The sequence below is a fragment of the Brassica napus genome, chromosome C7, assembly GCF_020379485.1.
Source record: "Brassica napus cultivar Da-Ae chromosome C7, Da-Ae, whole genome shotgun sequence".
Classification (NCBI taxonomy): domain Eukaryota; kingdom Viridiplantae; phylum Streptophyta; class Magnoliopsida; order Brassicales; family Brassicaceae; genus Brassica; species Brassica napus.
Window position 1 is genome coordinate 46,340,071 of NC_063450.1, and position 19,712 is coordinate 46,359,782.

At 36.0% G+C, this 19,712-nt stretch overlaps 2 protein-coding genes across 3 annotated transcripts; one reads left to right on the plus strand and one right to left on the minus strand.

The window, feature by feature from the left end:
* Positions 1–5,713: 5,713 nt before the first annotated feature.
* Positions 5,714–7,191, minus strand: LOC106448169 (heavy metal-associated isoprenylated plant protein 19-like). 2 transcript variants are annotated; one of them, XM_013890094.3, is made up of 3 exons: positions 6,887–7,191; positions 6,733–6,812; positions 5,714–6,297 (listed from the first exon to the last, which is right to left on the minus strand). In XM_013890094.3, the coding sequence occupies exons 1-3, from the start codon at positions 6,928–6,930 to the stop codon at positions 5,969–5,971; spliced, it is 453 nt and encodes a 150-aa protein (XP_013745548.2). In that variant the 5' UTR covers positions 6,931–7,191; the 3' UTR covers positions 5,714–5,968. The 2 variants fall into 2 exon arrangements, with proteins under 2 accessions (XP_013745548.2, XP_048618816.1); XM_048762859.1 differs by having other exon boundaries at positions 6,733–7,191.
* Positions 7,192–13,962: 6,771 nt separating this feature from the next.
* On the plus strand, positions 13,963–16,261 carry LOC106445820 (CASP-like protein 1D1). The gene is made up of 3 exons (XM_013887457.3): positions 13,963–14,328; positions 15,335–15,464; positions 15,804–16,261. The coding sequence occupies exons 1-3, from the start codon at positions 14,099–14,101 to the stop codon at positions 16,023–16,025; spliced, it is 582 nt and encodes a 193-aa protein (XP_013742911.1). The 5' UTR covers positions 13,963–14,098; the 3' UTR covers positions 16,026–16,261.
* The last annotated feature ends 3,451 nt before the right edge of the window (positions 16,262–19,712 follow it).

A 19,712-nucleotide genomic window follows, 5' to 3' on the forward strand; every position in this document is an offset into this window, starting at 1 on the left:
TGAGAATGCGAAGGTGAAGGCTGCGACGTCCTACCTGTCGGACACAGCCATGCTATGGTGGCGAAGGAAACATTCTGAGATCGAGCAAGGAACATGCCGGATCGATACTTGGGATGATTTCAAGAAAGAGTTGAAGCGGCAGTTCTACCCGGAGAACGTCGTATATGAGGCTCGCAAGAAGTTGAGGGAACTTCGACATCGTGGCTCGATCCGGGACTATGTGAAGGAATTCACAACGCTCATGCTCCAGATTCCGAACATGACCGCGGAGGATCTTGTGTTCTACTTCACTGATGGACTGCAATCTTGGGCCAAGCAAGAGTTGCAGCGTCGGGGAGTCAAGACGGTGGACGAAGCCATCGCGGTGGCCGAGTCGCTAGTTGACTTCCGTACCTCTGGTCCGTCCGAGTCCTCGAAGAAGAAGGAGCAGGTCGTGGCCAAAGGTGGGGGAGCAAAACGGGATACTGCCCGACCATCCAACTCAAGGAGTTTTGAGAAGGGTGCTCGTCGGGAAGACTTCGAGGCAAGGAAAAAGTCCTTCGTTCCGAAGGGAGGATGCTTTGTGTGCAAGGGGCCACATGCAATGAAGGACTGCCCGAAGATGGGGTCGTTATCGGCTATCATGGAGTGTCGGGACACCGAGACTCCAGAAGAGGAACCAGGGAAGATGGGGTCGTTGCAACTTCTCAACGCCCTGAAGTCTAACCCGGTAGTGAAGCCGACGGGTAAAGGGCTCATGTACGTTGAAGCTCGGATCAACGATAAGCCGACCCGAGTGATGGTGGACACGGGCGCCACTCACAACTTCATGGCGATAGACGAAGCTGTGAGACTTGGTGTTAAGTGGTCCAAGAAGGATGGTTGGATGAAGACGGTGAACGCAAAGGCTCAACCCGTCAATGGGGTAGCTCGAGGAGTCGGGATGAAGCTGGGAAGTTGGAGCGGCCCGGTGAACTTCTCAGTCATTCCCATGGATGACTTCAAAGTAGTCTTGGGAATGGACTTCATGAGACAAGTCTCAGCCATACCCATGCCTGCGTTGAGCTCGGTATGCATCCTCGAGAAGGGATCACCGTGCATGATTCCGGCCTTAGAAGAGAAAATCGATGAGACGAGGCAACTATCGGCGATGCAGCTCACCAAGGGGGTGAAGAAGGGTGAACCCACGTTTTTGGCCATGATGAAGGTGGAGGATGAGCCCAATAACGTTGAGGACATCCCTCAAATCATTAAAACCGTCCTTGAGGAGAACAAGGACGTTATGCCGGCAAAGTTGCCAGAGAAGCTACCACCGAGGAGGGCGGTGGACCACCAGATCGAGTTGGAGCCAGGAGCCAAACCACCATCTATGGCGCCTTATAGAATGGCTCCATCCGAACTGGAAGAGTTACGGAAACAACTCGATGAGTTATTATCGACGGGGAAGCTGAGACCGTCGAAGGCACCTTATGGGGCCCCGGTTCTGTTCCAAAAGAAGCATGATGGCTCATTGAGGATGTGCGTGGACTACCGGGCCCTTAACAAGGTAACGATCAAGAACCGTTATCCCATTCCGCTGATTGCTGATCTATTCGATAGGCTTGGTGGGGCAAAAGTTTATACGAAGATGGACTTGCAGAAGGGTTACTACCAAGCCCGGATAGCGGAAGGGGACGAGCAGAAGACTGCGTGCATAACGCGGTATGGGTCGTTCGAGTGGCTGGTAATGCCAGTCGGTCTTACGAACGCCCCCGCCACATTTTGCACCCTGATGAACCAGATCCTACAGCCCTACTTGGATCGGTTCGTGGTGGCATACTTGGACGATATCGTTATCTACAGCAACTCGATGGAGGAGCATGTGGGGCACTTGCAGACCGTATTTCGTGTTCTCCGCGAGAACGAGTTGTTTGTGAAGCGAGAGAAGTGTACTTTCGCCACCGAAGAAGTTCAGTTCCTTGGCCATGTTATCGGCCATGGAAAGCTGAAGATGGATGAACCGAAGGTCAAAGCAATTATGGAGTGGGAGGCCCCGACTAAGGTAACGGAGTTGTGATCTTTCCTTGGTCTGGTCAACTACTATCGTCGGTTCATCGAGGGGTATTCAAGAAAGGCGGCACCACTGACGGACCTTCTTAAGAAAGGGAAGACATGGGACTGGTCCGAACCGTGCCAAGAAGCCTTCGAGGGGCTAAAGACCGCAGTAAGCCAAGAACCTGTCCTTGCCTTACCTGACTTCAGCCTCCCTTTCGAGTTACACACGGATGCCTCCGACTTTGCCATCGGGGGAGTGCTGATGCAAAATGGACATCCAATTGCCTTTGAAAGCCGTAAGCTTAATGAGACTGAACGGCGGTACACGGTTCAAGAGAAAGAGATGACTGCAATAGTCCACTGTATGCGAGTTTGGAGACACTATCTTCTTGGGGCACATTTCTCGGTCAAGACGGACAACGTGGCGACGAGTTACTTCCAGACCCAGAAGAAGTTGTCCCCAAAACAAGCAAGATGGCAAGACTTCCTGGCTGAGTTCGATTACACTTTGGAGTACAAGCCAGGAAAGGTGAATGTGGTGGCCGATGCACTAAGTCGGAAGGCGGAGCTGGCAGTGATGAGCCAAGTCGAGGGGACCATTATGGCTCGAATCCGAGAGGGGCTGGAACGTGATCCAGTCGCTAGGGAGCTGGTGAAGCTATCCAACGAGGGGAAGGTGCATCGATTTTGGGTAGAAGATGGGTTACTCTACACCAAAGGTCGAAGGCTTTATGTGCCTAAGTGGGAAAGTCTTCGACGAGATATCATTCGGGAGTGCCACGATACGCGATGGGCGGGCCATCCGGGACAGAAAAGAACGATGGCACTTGTCGAAGCTGGATACTATTGGCCACGGATGAGGGATACCGTGGAGCTTTATGTGAAAACTTGTCTAGTCTGCCAACAAGACAAGTCGGAAAACAAGCAGCCCGCGGGATTGTTACAGCCACTACCCATCCCGGAGCGACCATGGGACTCGGTCTCGCTTGATTTCATCAGTGCGTTACCTAAGTCCGAAGGGTTTGGATCCATCCTGGTGATTGTGGATCGATTCTCTAAATATGGGACGTTTGTGGCTTGTGATCGGGACTGCACTGCGGAAGAGGCAGCAAGGGCGTTCTTCAAGAACGTGGTAAAACTTTGGGGACTGCCTCGGAACATTGTAAGCGACCCGGATCCCCGGTTCACTGGGCGCTTATGGATAGAACTGTTCAAAATACTTGGGACGGAACTGAGCTTCTCAACAAGCTTTCACCCGCAATCTGATGGGCAAACCGAAAGGGTGAATGCCTTACTTGAAAGTTATCTCCGTCACTTTGTAAGCGCCAACCAACGGGACTGGGCGAAGTTGCTGGACATAGCGCAGTTCTCTTACAATCTTCAACGCAGTGAGGCGACAGGACGGAGCCCGTTTGAGCTTGCAACGGGACAGCAGCCATTGACTCCGCACACCTTGGCCACGCCAAGGATTGAAGGGAAGAGTCCCGGAGCGTTCATAATGGCTAAACAGTGGGAAGAACATGCTGACCTTGCCCTAGCATGTTTGGGGAAATCCCGAAAACGGATGAAGAAATGGGCAGATGAGAAGAGACGGCCTTCGGAGTACTCAGTGGGCGACCTTGTACTTGTGAAATTACTTCCACAACAGTTCAAGGCATTCCGGAGCTTGCATAAAGGCTTAATCCGGAAGTACGAAGGACCGTTCGAGATAGTTGGGAAGGTGGGAAAGGTTTCCTACCGACTCGACCTACCGGATACACTTAAGATCCATCCGGTCTTTCATGTTAGCATGCTGAAACCGTACCATGCTGATGAGGACGACCAAACCCGAAGGGTTTCGACTCGAGCACCACCCGTGGTGACTAAGTCTTATGACAAGGAGATCGAAGAGGTTCTGGCGTCCAAGGAGGTAAGGAAGCGGGGAGTCCCGAGACAGACCCATTTTCTCATCAAGTGGAAGGGACTTCCAGAGGCAGAAGCAACATGGGAACCGGAAGAAGACTTGTGGCAATTCCGGGATATGCTGAAGGCATACACGGTGACGAGGGCGTCACCGGCTTAGGTGGGGGAGGATGTCACGGCCCGTTTTAACCCAAAACGTCCATGAAGACAACCAAAGATCGGGTCGGGCCAAAGGTGAATCAAGCCCACTCCACTAAGTATTTTCTTAAGCTTTAAGTCTTTTGTAAAATATCTTAGGTATGGAGAAGTGTAGAGAAGTGTAGAGAAGTGTAGAAAAGTGTAGAAGGTTGTGGAACACTTGAGAAGAAGTTTCACAACCGTTAGATCGGTTTGATCTGAACCGTTCGTTGGGGAAGAGAAAGTGTATATAAAGGGGATCACCCCTCACTTGTAAAGACACCAAGTTTTAATAAGAAAACACTTCTACAAACTCTCTCTCTCTAAAAATCGTCCATACTCTCTCTAAGTGCTGAGCGAGTTGTCCGAAAGGCTGACTTAGCAAACCACAAGGGTGAAAGTTGCTAAGGCCGCACGTCCTGATTGCTGCGAAGAAATCAGTCCGTGACACTTAGCTGGCCACCAAATCGTACTTGGAGATAGGGCTGGGTTGCGGGTCAAACCCGCCCCGCTGACCCGCCAACCCGCGGGTTACAAAGTTTTTTTTGTCAAAAAATTCGACCCGCACAACCCGCAAACAAAAAAATTTGTACCCGCACCCGCCCCGCTTAACTTTGCGGATAACCCGCGGGACCCGCGGGTTATATTTTTATTTTAAAAAATATTTATTTAATTTAATTTTTGTAAAATATAATATAAATAATATATTTATAATTAAAATTTTAAATATTTTAAAATATTTTGATTATTATTTTTTTAAATTCTCATATTTTCTTTACAAAATATACATTTTTACAAAAAAAAATATTTTTTTTTTTTAAATGTAAAAAAAAAAAATTGCGGGTTGGCGGGTACCCGCGTTTCAAAATCCACCAATCCGCACCCACCCCGCATAAAATGCTCATAACCCGCATCCGCACCCGTGAATCGATTTTTCTAAATTGTTCGACCCGCACCCGCCCCGCGGCGGGTCAAACGGGCCGGGTCCCGCGGGTAAAAACTCATATTCCTAGGCTTACTTGGAGATTTACCAAGATAGTTCTAAATGTTTTCGCCGTCAAGCTCACTCCTAACGTGGCTAATGGCAAGGACAATTCAGGAAGTTCATACATTTAAGCTACAGAGCTTATTGGGTTTATCAGCAAAAGAGGTAGTTTGCTAATTCTGGTCCAAAAGTGGTATATCTACCTAATTGTCTATTTCTTTAATTGGATGAATGAATTTTAAATTATATCTGTAAAATTATTTTTTACAGAAAAATATATTTGTTAAACTTTGTGCAATGAATCAAAACATTATTGTATTTTGAAACAGAGGGAGTATGATTTTTTATATTTTGCAATTTTTTTTCTATTTGGTTAAAAAAAAGAAATCGGAAGAATACATTTTCATCTGTTAAATAGTTAATTATGTTTTTGTTTATAAAAAGAAATCGAAAGAATACATTTTCATCTGTTTTTCATATTAACCTTTGGTTGAGATGTCTGGGAAGTTGGAACAAGGAGTGTTGATAAATTAGACAGTCGGTCGAACCGGTAAACGGGCTAATTCCTTCCTCAACGTTGAGCCACGGTCCGACCCAGACACATTAATAACATGTGCTAAACCTGCTTACATTCACTATTTCTTTTTCTAATTACACCTCCATTCTTAAAAACCGGCTTAAAACAAACGATTTACAAAAACAAAACAAAAATTCATAAATTTTTTAACTTACAATTAGATGGGAAACAATAAGTGAATGAACAAGAAATACAATACTTGTCATTCTAGAAACTCTCGACTAGAAACTTTTTTCTAATTGATTTAGATATTAAATCAAATAAAACGAAATGCCAAAAGCCTTAGAAAAGTCTATTTGTTTGACAAACTACGCTTACGAAATAGTACACTTGGCGTTAGGGTTCTCGTCACTGAACAGCATGTACTTCTCTTTTTCCTTTTGCTCATCACTGTTTGGTTCGAAAACCATTTCAGGTCGTGCATTCTCTTCTGTTTTAACTTCTTGAACCACTTCAGTTTCTTCATCTTTCTCTTTAACAACCTCAACTATTTCAGGTTCAGGATCTTTCTCTTCTTCCTTCACAACCTCCACTCCTTTGCCGCCTGTTACTTTTTTGAGTTTTTTCAACAACTTCTCCAGGTCAAAACTTCCAGAAACCGCAACCTTTTGATTCTCTGTATCCTTCGTATAAGATGCAACTCCTAATAATCATTCATATACACATCATGCAAACATAAATGTTACAACGTACCATCATATTAATTATCGTCAATTCTATATATTTACACTATGATAATCAAATATGTTGACAACAAAACAATAAATATTTTTTTCAAAAAAAAACAATAAATATAAATACTCCCTCCGTTTCTAAAAAAATTCATATTCTAGAAAAATATTTGTTTCAAAAAAATACATATTTTATATTTCCAATATAATTTTTGTCAATTAACAATGAGAAATTGTGAAGTTCAAGAACATTAATTGTATTTTTTAAAATTTTATTGGTTTAAAAATATAGAAAATATAAAATTACAAAAACTATGCAATTATAGCTAAGTTTTAATATGTTTTAATAAAAAATATGAAAATTCTAAAACATAGATTTTTTAGAAACGGAGGGAATACGATTCTACCTTTGAAGTTGGAAATAGCAGAAATCATGCCTTTCCCGCATTTGTTACAATCTGGTATCTTCAATTCAACATCCAATGTACTAGAAAATATCGAAGAATAGTGAGTTGTAAACATAATTTTCTTAAACATGTTACAAATATAAATTATACTTACCTAATAGTGATATTTTTTCCTGAAGGCGGAAAGCAGCAATTCATCTTCGTGTGTTTCAAATAGCGAAAGAGACTAAGTACGCAATATTTCCAGCATAAATATATTCAAAAGCCTAAAACACATATATACACACTCAGGCATATTAAACAGAGAAAAAACTATTATTTTAAACATATATTCACACATAAAGAAAAATACAATATTTTAACCAGAAAAGCAATTCATAGTATAATAATACCCAATCATTAATAAAGACCATATATGATTCATATGTGTTTAATGTTTGTATATAGTATTATATTTTTATATTAAATCTGATTCTCTAATCATGTGATAAGAAAAAAAATCTCAACTTAATAAAATTAAAGAATTTTGCAATTAAACATAAAAATTTACTCAATTTCATTGCTTGTTTTATAAATATATCTTTCTTATATTTAAGTTTCTTAAATTTTCTATTTTTTTATAAAAAAAACTTAATTTACATATATATTCTTAGATTTATTTGTTTTGATTTGTCTCTTAATATTTTATGTGTACATAAGTAAAATTTTAAGTTATCTAAAACAGCTATGCGTTATCAGTTATTTTAGAAATGACTGTCTTACAAAAGCTGTATTAAGTTTAAACTAAACGTGTGTCTATAAATCCAAAACAAATATATCATAAATTGTAATGAGAAAAATATTATCCAACCAGCTAATGATACATAAGTTCATTATATTTAATAAAATTGGCTAACTATATGTTAAATAGAGATTAAGAAAATACCAAAATTAGGTATCATTTTATAAATTCTGACACATTGTACACGTATAATCCTGGATTGATTGTGGGGGAGTAAAATAACAAAAATTTATATTAATTATCTACTAAAATTTTAACTGTAAAATCCGATATCGAAAATGGTAATGAAAAAATTTGTATCCAGTAATTAAGAGACATAAGTTTATTAGATTTTATAAAATTATTTAACTAATTTGTTAGATACAGAGTTAATAAATATTACTCCTTCAGTTTCCAAACTTCCATGACTTAACAAAAATATTTCAAGAATATAATTTTAAAAATATTTTAATGCATTTTTATTAGGTGATGATGGTAAGTTGTAAAATTTGAAAAATTAATTATGATTAATGAATTTTTATTGGTGAAAAGGTTGAGAAATAGTTAATCATAAACAATAATACATTTATGATTAAAATTAAAAATTTAATCGACCTTGTATATGATAAGTGTGACCACAAACTAGATAACAAGTGATCAAACCATCAAATTATTTAGCTTCTCATAATGCCGGTCCAGTTTGTATTGGGATCAGTACTGATACATATACACATATATTGTGTTATGCAAAATATTCATCTAGACGTGAATTTCTCTAGGGAGATACAAATTAAATATTGTAGTTGTAGGGAAATAGTCACAAACTTGTAAATAGTTTATTCAAATCAATCTGTCTACCGCCCTCACTCCTATACTCCCTTGGACCTGCTGGCTTATCTGGACGACAAGAAACAAAATGATTTTTGAGAATCATAATTCTACTCCTGATGAAAGAGTTACAAAAAGCATCATCCTGGCAAGAGAATGGAATCTGCCTCAAGCAAAGGAACCAAAGCAGATCGCGAATTTGCCTGACCCGATCTTTCTGCAGCAGCAACCACCTCTGATGGCGCAATCACGTCCCTCCAACACACTCAATTGAAAGACAGACACGTCTTGGGATAAGGAAACAAGGAGAGCATGCCTCACTTGGATCGTGACGAGTCCAACGAGATGCAACAAGGCACTGAGATACAAGAACCGGTAGCTTCATCTCTGATGGCTGAGGCACTAGCTGTTAGATCAGGGATCATCACGGCAGCTTCTCTGGAGTTCTCACACCTCCATGTGCTATCAGACACTTCAACGTTCATCAGAGCTATCACCAACAAACGACAGGAGAAGGAAATCTTCAGAATCGTCTTCAACATCCAACAGATCTCCTCTATCTTTCAATCTATCTCTTTCGATTAATTTCCTAGGACACAGAATTTGCAAGCAGATAGCTTAGCAAAAGAAACTCTACGTTCTTTCTCTTTTGGTTGTATCAGGCCTTTAGTGGACTAAATAAGACTCTAGTTTGGGCTTCACCCACTTTCAATTAATATATGGTTTTGCACCAAAAAAAAGTTTATCCAAAAGTATACTTTATGAAATCTGTAGAGAGATAGAGATGTAAGTTGTACAATATATTTTCCAAGAAAGATTGTTATTTTTATCATTATGCGGCTGCTGCTGCTTTCAGATGTTTGCAATACTAATGAAAGTAACTTTTTAACATTTGCACCCCCAAAAAAGGAAGTAACTATTGTCTTTCTCAAAAAAAAAATTGTCTTGAAAAGGTTGACCCGTGAGGCGTGAATGTCACAAAAAGGGAGTAAAGATTGACCGGTGGAAAACGCTAATGGGAAAAACGGAAAAATAAATAACGTCCATAATCCATATAAACATGTTGGTTCTGAGTTTTGGATAGGGTTGGACAATCAGGATCTCAATTATTGGTTCGGATTCATTTGAGTTTCAGATTTTCTGGTTCATAAATTTCAGTTCCATTTAAATATTTTAAAACTTCCGATTGGGCTCGATTTGAATTTAGTCAAATTCAGTTTTGGTTTAGTTACATGTCTAAGATCTGGTTGCACCCAAAATAATTTTGGTTTCAGATATATTAATCGAATTATCGTTTCTAAAAATATTTATTTGTATTTGATTAAATTCAATATATTTTCAATCTTTTCAATAAATTTATGTACATGGCTTCATGAAAACATATTATATTCTTTCAAAATAATTTTGGGAAATTCGTCTATCAACCATACTAAACTGGTCACTGAATAATATATGACAATGCCAAACATATATATCATAACATACCAAAACCTTGTACGAAAAATAAACAATACATAATGAAAAGTAAGCAAATTAAAACTGACAACTTCGAACTCTATAAACTTAAAAATATTATTTAAACTTTAAAATAAAACAACATTGTTTAAACTTTATGAGTAAACTTATTCATAACTGAACTTTATATGTAATTGTCAAAGCATAAAACATAAATATTTACCAAATACCAAAAACATAAACTACATGTTTGAGTAATTATTCATGTAATAGATAATTATTACATGTATTTAGATACATATTATTGTGTTTGGTATGAGTTCCTTTCAGGATTTTGAATTTTTCTGATTTTTTTGGATATCTATTTGGATTCGGATCGGATAAAAACTCATAATCCAAAATATCGTAAAGCATGATCCATTCAGTATTTATGTCAGATTTGGATAAGTTTGAATTTATTTTTATTGGTTCAATTTATATGTTTGGATTCGGTTTATTTATCCAGCTATAATTTTGGGCATGCGTGTGACATTTGAGAATTTCTTAACCATGAGAAAAAAAATAGAAATAAAAAGGACAAATCTTATAAATAATATTTTTTAGTTTTTGTCGATGTACGGAGACTTCATTTAAAAATGAATATTATTTTGAGAAAAATAATAACATAGCAACATTCTTATCGATTGGGATCTCAATAAAAAAAGATTCTTAATAATAAATTATTATCTTAATTAGTTTTGTTTAACTAATTAAATTTAATTATAAACTAAATACTGAGCTATTTACATCTTGACAAGTGGAAATAAGGTTCTCTATGTTATCAAACGAGAACTTTGTCTTGTTCTCCTTTCATTTTTTTTTGGTTAAGTTATTAAGTTATTAGATGTTGGGCTTTATTCAATACATGTCCAATTTTATATTGTCTGATTAGTACGATATTATCCAATTTAAATCTTAGACAAATCCGAGTAATTTTACTTTTAGTTTATTTCTCAAATATCTAATTTTCAGATTTAGTTTGATATATCACATTGGATACTTATCGTTAACTTTGAGATGGAGTTGCTTTAAGCGTCGACTCCGGATGGAATTACGGTCAAGATAGGTTAATCATTACATATTCGCTGTCGTGATCACTGCCTTATCATATACACTTTCAACTTTCAAGGGGACGATCTTCCGTATTGGTTTATTCAAGACAGCTTGCCTTAATTATTTATTTTATTATTCTATTTGTGATCTTCCTTTTTCCCTAATTGTACATTAATAAACAAATTGTGCCTTGCGTATCTTTTCTTGCGGATTTTGTTTATGCATACTTGCATAGAACTGTAAAAGTGCTCATCGATTATTGAAGGCTCACTTAACTTACTTTTTTTTGAGAAAGACTCACTTAACTTACTTAGTCCTACACCTACACTATGTTAACTAACCTACAATCTGGTAAGTTTAACGAATCATCAACGACGTATACTTATGAGATAAGAAAACGTCATAATTACGATAGCATGACTTGATACCAAAACGGTCGATGGATTGAAATTCGTCCAACCGAAAATTTAGTTTCTGTTTTTAAATAGTTTGTATATTATCTAAGTCTATCAGTTTGATTTTATATTATTATACTAACACATGCATGTTTCATTTAAAATATGTTTGTAAATAAAATATGAAAAATCTAGTATGTCCAAGTTAAACGTTCAATTTTAACCTTTGTCAAAATCAAAACGTTTAATTTTAACCAATTTGTATGAATTTAGTTCAGTAATAAATTTTGGTATTGACCATAAACCGATCTTGTTTTACCGAGTGCATATCTTGCTTTGGTCGTTAAATTAATTGGCGAAGTAAAATCTCTTTTAAAACTGAATTGAATTTGTTCTTTTAATAGATTTGTTACAAAAAAGACTATATATGGATTGTTTATATGATTACATGGCAAAGTTACCCTTTACATATTTATCTGGCCGAAACAAGTCAAGACAAAGATGTGGTTATCCCCCACGCTTTTTCTTCAACATATCTTCTTTCATTTCTCTTTCCACGTTCATATGCCTATTCACACAAATTGAAGGAAAAAGAGATTTTGGTTTTATAATTATAATTCCATTAAATAGCTTCTAAGCGTAATTTTCAGTGTTAAAGAAAAAGTGCTAAGCGTAATTAGGTGTCGAAAAACTAAAACTATCGACACCCATAAGCGATCATATATATTCGTTCCTCCCTTTTTTTAATAAAGATCATGGCAGTATTATTTCTCAATTAATTATTACAATGATGAACGCACTACGTATCTCGGAGGTTCAAGGTCCGGTTAGTTATATATATATATATATCGTTTAGCTAATTAGAGTTTAAATGCAAATTATTGAAATATATGAGTGACAAGGTGAGAACGATGTCTTTGTTTTATATTATAAAGCTAGCAGCCTAGCCCTACATAATACGAATACATATCCGCAACTTCATTCAAATTTTTGTTTTCTGTAAATACCATTTATAAATTTGTCTTCCTCCCTTGAAAGGAACTTATGTTTACATTAATCATATAATAAAAGCCGACAAAGAAAACACATGTGAAAGAAAGCTTTGTGGTGATAGTCATGCTATGGCTGGAAATAGCGAAACCAAACAGCAAGGTAGGATTGCTGGATGGTTTGAGGTCGTGCTGAGCGTTAATTTTGGGAAGTGTTTCAATCCATTCCTATAAGATTAGTTTTCATAGCAAAAGCTTGCATACTAATTTAACTTTCCCATTTTGAGAAGCCTAGCTGTAAGACCCAGTTGAGAGAATCATCGAAAGAGAGTGGCGGATTCAAACCTTGATAAGTGAAGAATGAAGTCCAAACTTCACTAGAGAATGAACATTGAAAGAACAAGTGTGATCTCGATTCATCTGCATTACTGCAAAGACGGAAGACACTTGGAACATTCATACCCCACCCCAGTAGCATGTTCCTTATATTGAGAGTTACAACCCATGCCAAGAAAGCATGCTTTGGGATATTAGAGCTAAACCAAACCAGACTGACTTAAACCAAGGAACTGGAGGGGGGGGGGGGGGGGGGGGGGGGGGGGGGGCTGGATAAAGAGATTCTTAAGTCCCTTGAATGAAGATGAAGAAGATTCCTGGAGTATGCTCAACTTCATTCAAATTCGTAGCGGATAATAACCCTTTTTGGAAGAAAAAAAGCCAATAATTATGAAATGACATCTTATAAGAGCATTCACATTACTGAGTATTTCACAAGAAATTTTCATACAAATAATATTAATTATTTAAACATAATTGAGTTAAATATTTAAATTAGTTATAAAATAAATTAAACAAGTTATCAAGTAAAATATATAATGAAAATATCTTATAATTTTTATTGAATATCTCAAACCAGAACTTTGTATCTTTTCCTTTTCGTTTTATTTTTTATGTTTAAAGTAAATATTCTCTTAGAAACCAGAAGTGTGAATGCCCTAACCCCTAATCAATCTATCATATACCAAAGGAACGAAATAACATAACATGTCAATTTCGGACTATCGTATTTGTTCGTAAAAGGACGGTTGTCTCTTTTTGTAGACAACATGTAATTGTATACATACATACACCAATTTAACGTAGTTTTTTTTGTAACTTAACAATTTAGAGTATGACTGAATATACATATTAGAGTAAAAGTTTTGGAGTAAATATATTTTACTCTGTATTCTGCTCCGTATTCACAAATCAAGTTAAACACAGCTGAAATATTTTTCAGCTACTTTTAGCTGAATTCAGCTGAAAATGACAGAAAGTTTCCCACTTGGCAAAATGAGAGTAAAAGTTCACGTTCTCTTTCCTTCTCATTTTACCTTTTCATTTAATCTCTCTTGATTTCTTTCTTTTTTGTTTTGTTATTTACTCTAATTGTTTGTTTTCTTTTCCTCTCCATTTTTTCATTTTGTTTACGCTCAGTTACGCTGAGGTGTACCAATCACACCCTTAACGTAGTTTCACATTAACAAATACGCTACCAATAACATTGACCACCAATAAAGATGAGAACGCCAGAAGATGTGATTGCTACATATATATTATGAACGTATTGACTCTTGAGATATTCAAACATCGCTGCCGTGTCCGGAACATCCACCATCTTTTTCCCATGACCTTATATTATAATAATATATAACCATTAGTTTACTAATAACAATTCAATTATGTTTTCTTCTTCGAAACGCACACACACGATAATATAAAAACCCCTCTCAACATACCAAAAATATCACCAACTCCCCATAACACAAATATATCACATTTCGTACCAAATTTAGATTTGTCCATAGATGGGTTCCGATGAAACCAAATCGACGATTGACACGGAGAAAACAACCGTTCCAGGAGGAAGCTGCACCACGTCGAAGAGTTGTTGGATGGTTCAAGTTGTGTTAAGATTATTTCTGTTTGCAGCAACTTTGACATCAATTGTGGTGATGGTTACGAGTAAACAGAGCAAAACTATTCCTATATTTCCCTTTCATACTCAAGCAAAGTTCACACACTCACCGGCTTTTATGTAAGTTCATCCTAATTTTTCATCAGTTAATCCAATATTCTCGTAGTCGAAACTGATTGACTGTTATTTTCAAAAAAAAAAAAACTGATTGACTGTCTTTTTTTTTCATATTTAATTTCTATATCTCAGGGTCAAATAAATACAAAGTATAGTTTATTTGGAATTATGTAGAACGTTGCAACTTGGCAAAGACCTATGTTACAAAAAAAAAAAAAAAAAAAAAAAACTTGGCAAAGACCAACACTTAATTTGAAATATAGGTTGTAGTTTTTAAGCATGGGGTTTTAGTAAACCATAAATTAATCCAAGTTAGAAGGAAGTCATGCCAAATTTGGATGGTGTAATACAATGATAATACTAGTAGATCTTAAATCTGGTCAATGTTTATATATTTTTGAGAAATAAGGAAGGATCCATCATACATAGATAATCATACATGTGCATGTAACATATATATTGGAGCATCAACGTTAGGTTAAAGAAATATATTTAATAAATAACCATAATACGTGCTTAAAAAACGAATAATCTTTGATGCAAATGGGAGTAGTTTTTTTGGACCAAATATATGGGAGTAGTTGGAATTTTCGAAACAGAGATTTTAGAAAGTGAAAAATGATTGGCTCGAGCGGGCCTTGTAGTCCGGTGGCAGTGGACGGACCTTGGATGCAAACACATTTCGGGTTCGATCCTCCTGCTGCGGAAACTAAGTCACATTGTTCTGTTCACCACGGCAGCGGATACGTCCGTATGAAAACCCAGGAAATGGCCTGTCGTGGGCTGCACCTCCCACCCGGGGTTAGGTCCGTGTCTTTAATAGACCCGAGTTTAACCCTTTATTTCTTCAAAAAATGATTGGCTCAAAAGTTATTTAACAAAAAGGGACTCAAAATATGAAATGGTCAGTCATGATAATGAAAGCATCTTCACACTAGAGAATTTTAATATTGTACACTTTGTTTATAGTATTTAGTAACTCAATCTCTTTATTTTTGTTAATATGCAGATACTTTGTGGTAGCATTATCGGTGGCTTGCTTTTACAGCATTATATCTACACTTGCTACTCTATCTGCTTTCAAGAAGCCTTCCTCTTGCTCTGCGATTCTCTTGCTTAATCTTGCCATTATGGATGCGGTAATTCCTCTTTATTAAACCGTATCTATTAATTTTAAACAATAGAGAAATCAAATTGTTATTTCCTAGTCGGTAGTAAAGCCAAAACAATTGATTAGAAACCAAACAAAAAGTTAAACTTTTTTTTTTAAGTTGAACTTGGACTATGCTTGGGTTACTTGCACGAAATTTAAGCATCTCTAAAATTTAATGTATAATTGGTATAAGAGACAAAATCACTGAATGAATGGCACAATCTACAATAATATATACTACTAGTTAACTTAAATGTAACGTTTAGTCAAAAAAGAACTTAAATGTAACTTTTTTTACTAACAAAAAACGACAATTTTTTGGCAGGTGATGGTAGGTATAGTGGCGTCAGCGACCGGAGCATCAGGTGGAGTAGCGTACATTGGTCTGAAGGGCAACAAAAACGTACAATGGAGAAAAATCTGTGATCTCTACGATACGTTTTGCCGTCACGTCGGAGGCGCAATCGCAGTCTCACTGGTTGCTTCTATCATCCTCCTCCTCCTCTCCATCATCTCTGTCCTCTCCCTCTACAAGAGAATCCGTTGATTCATTCTCTCTTTCTTTGAATCTTTCGTAGCCAACGCATATTGATGTCATTCTTGTTGTTGCTTTGGTGATCTGTCGAAGTTAATCTTTGTGTTTTTTAGTTCTAGTCTTGTTTTCTTTGATTTTGTATGATTGTGTGTTTAGTTTATTTGTAAACCGATGTTTTTAGTTAATTTTTGAATGTTGTTTATGTTTTGTATTGATGATTTCCTTCATAGTTAAATGCTTCTCTGTCTCTTGTTTATATTGATCCAGCTGTTGACCAAGTTAAAGGCAGTTGTGGTTAAATGTGTATTTACGGTTAGGAAAAAAAATACGATTAGAGACAGTGAAAGATAAAGAGTATATAGCAAAATTAGTTGTTTGGGAAAATAATCATTGCTTTGTCATATGTTATTTTGTTAAATAGATCCGATCAGACGGACGATCCTGAATTGTTAAACAAACCAATTTCTGAATCTTTAGGACGACTAAATATATAAATTCAAAGTTCAGCTAAAAATTGTTTTCGCTGACCATTGACCTTACCAGCCATGCAGAAACTTCTAGAAAAATTGGAAAATTGTTTTTAAATGTCAACGTATGAATTTATGGCAAATAAATCACTGCAAGATGAAGTATATTGCATGGCTGATGTAGATTTCTTTGAGCTCTTTTGCTAATATATTAGCCACAACATTTGCTTTTTCGAGTCTTCATTAAGTTCCTCTTGCTAGTTCCAGTATTACATCTCTTATGTAAGTAGAGATCATTGAGTAGCTCCATCTTAAGGATTGTTGGATAGCAATGGTGTTCTCTGGCAGTTTGGAGAGGTTCGCTGGATGACCGCAAAGTGGGACCTCTACGAAGGAACCAAGTCTTTTAGGTTGTATCATTCTTATTCTTTAAGTTATCTGCAACATTAAAGCATAATTTGTAAACCTTTTTACTGATTTCCTCTTAGAACTTGATTTGCTAAGATTGATTTGATTAGGTTCGTTCGTATGCATCAATCAGAAAAATAATATAAAGAACAAGAAAACATAAAAACTGTTTACCCTGCGTTCACCTCATATTGAGTTATTGAGTTCGCCTTCAACGGTGAAATTAACAACACCTCGTTAGAGAGTAGTCATTACTAAGTTTACGAAGGTTTAGACCATCAGCCAAGCTATGAATTCATTACACAGTACCTATTATCTATATATGAGGTAGAACTTTGTAACCTTAACATACGTACAGATTTTTTTTTAGTCTGGAAACCATCCACAACAGAGTATCAGATTCATAAACACATGATTATGATAAGATTTTAGATTATGAGTACGTGTATGAAATCTATATATAATAGCAAACTCAAATTCTGTACTCGTTGACATCATTTTTTTATAGGAAAAAAAATTTTCAATCCAATGGTTAGAATTTTCTTTTATTTATGATCTAAAAGACATAAAATATTTTTGCTGATGTCATCAAAAAAATTATATTTGACAATTCTTCATTGAACAGTTATCTATTTAAACAACATATTCCTTGGCAACCAAACAACACATCCCTTAACAAATAAAAAAATGAAGAGTTACAATCCGACGATCATATTTGTTTGTTTTACTATCTAATGGTCCTAAAATTGTCTTGGTTTAATTGTTTTATGTCTTGTCGCAACTCTTCTCTTAAGAGTTTCCTTCTCAAACAACACATACCTTGAGTAGCCCTCAATATACTTTTTCAGGATCTATATATTGAAGTTTTTACACCAGAAACATTTAAAAAAATATATACTTGGTTCCTTTTAGTATTCATCGTCTATCTCATTTTCTATTTTTTAGTCTTCATTAAAGTATGTTTTATTGGTCTTTCTTATAATCTTTATTATTGAAGTTTGATTTAGGCGATGTTAATATATTGTATAACGGTTGCATAAAGTGTACAAGTAGCAAATAATTTTAAATTAAGGAATCTTCATAGGTATATTATAATGAGCACGTAAAACATCTTTCTTCTTATTTCTTCTTCTCTTCCGTCGAAGTCACAACCTCTTTATTGACTTTTATTGACTCGTTGTGTATTGTAATCAATACGGCGAGATTTGTCACTGGATTTTGATGTCTTTGAAAAGTAGAGAAAGTCTGAAAAGAGATTTCTGGAACACCTTACCCGGTGAAGAATATGATGCCTCAGGTTGGTTGTCAGTCCCCCACGTCTCCATCTTTCGGATCCATTACGAATGCTTTCGATGGCACGGCTGCTTCCTCTGGTAGTGGTGACTGATGACGACAATGGTGGCTCCTCATTTAACCGCATCAAAGCCGAGAGATGAAGAGAGGGAAGGAGAGAGTGATGATCACAATGGTTTAACAATGGCAACTTGCGACTGTTCATTATTACCAAAGTACTATACATATATATATATATATATATATATATATACATAATTGCGTAAGATAAAAATGGTTTGATTAACTACACGTTTATTTGGCAAAAGTTCAGATGGGTATCACCCATATAACTCATTTGAATTTTTTTTCTAGAATAGAAACTGTCAAAATAAATCTGAAAATATGACTGTGGGATTTGTAAATCTGGAAATAGATCTCATTCAAAATTTTACCCATAGAAAACATATTCACCAAAGTACTATACATATACATATTTCTATATATAATAGCAAAACACCAAACGATTGTGCGATTTGTAACAAGAAGTAAATATGATTTTTTTAAAATGAGTAAAAATATGACTTTTTGGTTGTGAAGGGTTTAGATCGTAGGTTTCTAAAATGTGCATGCATCATAAATTTTATGTTTGAATCCAAAATCGAGGAAAATACGTTTGGTTTGATGGGCTAATTAAAATGCATTTGCAAAATTAAATCTGAACAAATTAAATGATTTGCATCCAGTACTGGTTTTTGGTGACAACAATTGGACTCCTTCTTTAACCGCATTAAAGTTGAGAGATGAAGAGAGGGAAGGAGAGAGTGATGATCAGAATAGTTTAACAATGGCACTTGCAACAGTTGATGACTGAATAATGGTGGCTGGATTTTTAGAGGATATGTATATATATAAAGATATATATAGGTGTCACGTTTAGGATAGGGGAAATAGGTTTGTTTAGGATTAAGAATAAGATTATTTAATGAAATCATACGTAATTGTTTAACATGGGTCAATGGGTTTTCGAAGGCCAAGTGGAGAATCGAAAGAAAGAAAGAAAGATTGTATACATATCCAATAATGTACCAAATTAACAACAAACAAAAAGAGTTTGAGACATTTACTAACATTACAGATGTGTGAGACTGTGAATGCATATTGAGGAATTCTGTATTTATTTGTTTTATTCCTTTGCCAAAGTAATGTTAAGTTGAATATTGTAGACACAACTTCTATTTTTTATCATGTTTTTTGAAACACTTGAATTACAAAAAATTCTAGGTCTTCAAAAAATGAATTCCAGTAGTTTTGTTACACAAGATGGAATGAGTCGATTTAATAATTAGTCCTTTTCTATGTATAATGGCAGTAAAGAACATGAGAAATTTATGTTACCAAAATTTTATAATGAGAAATGTAAAAATATTTCTATGAATTTAATAAAGAAACTGATGTCACAGTAGTTAATGGTAAATGTTTATATATTGATTTAAAAAGTGTTTATTTTAAAGGGTGCTAATTCAGGATTCCAGTTTTAAAAGAGAAGTCA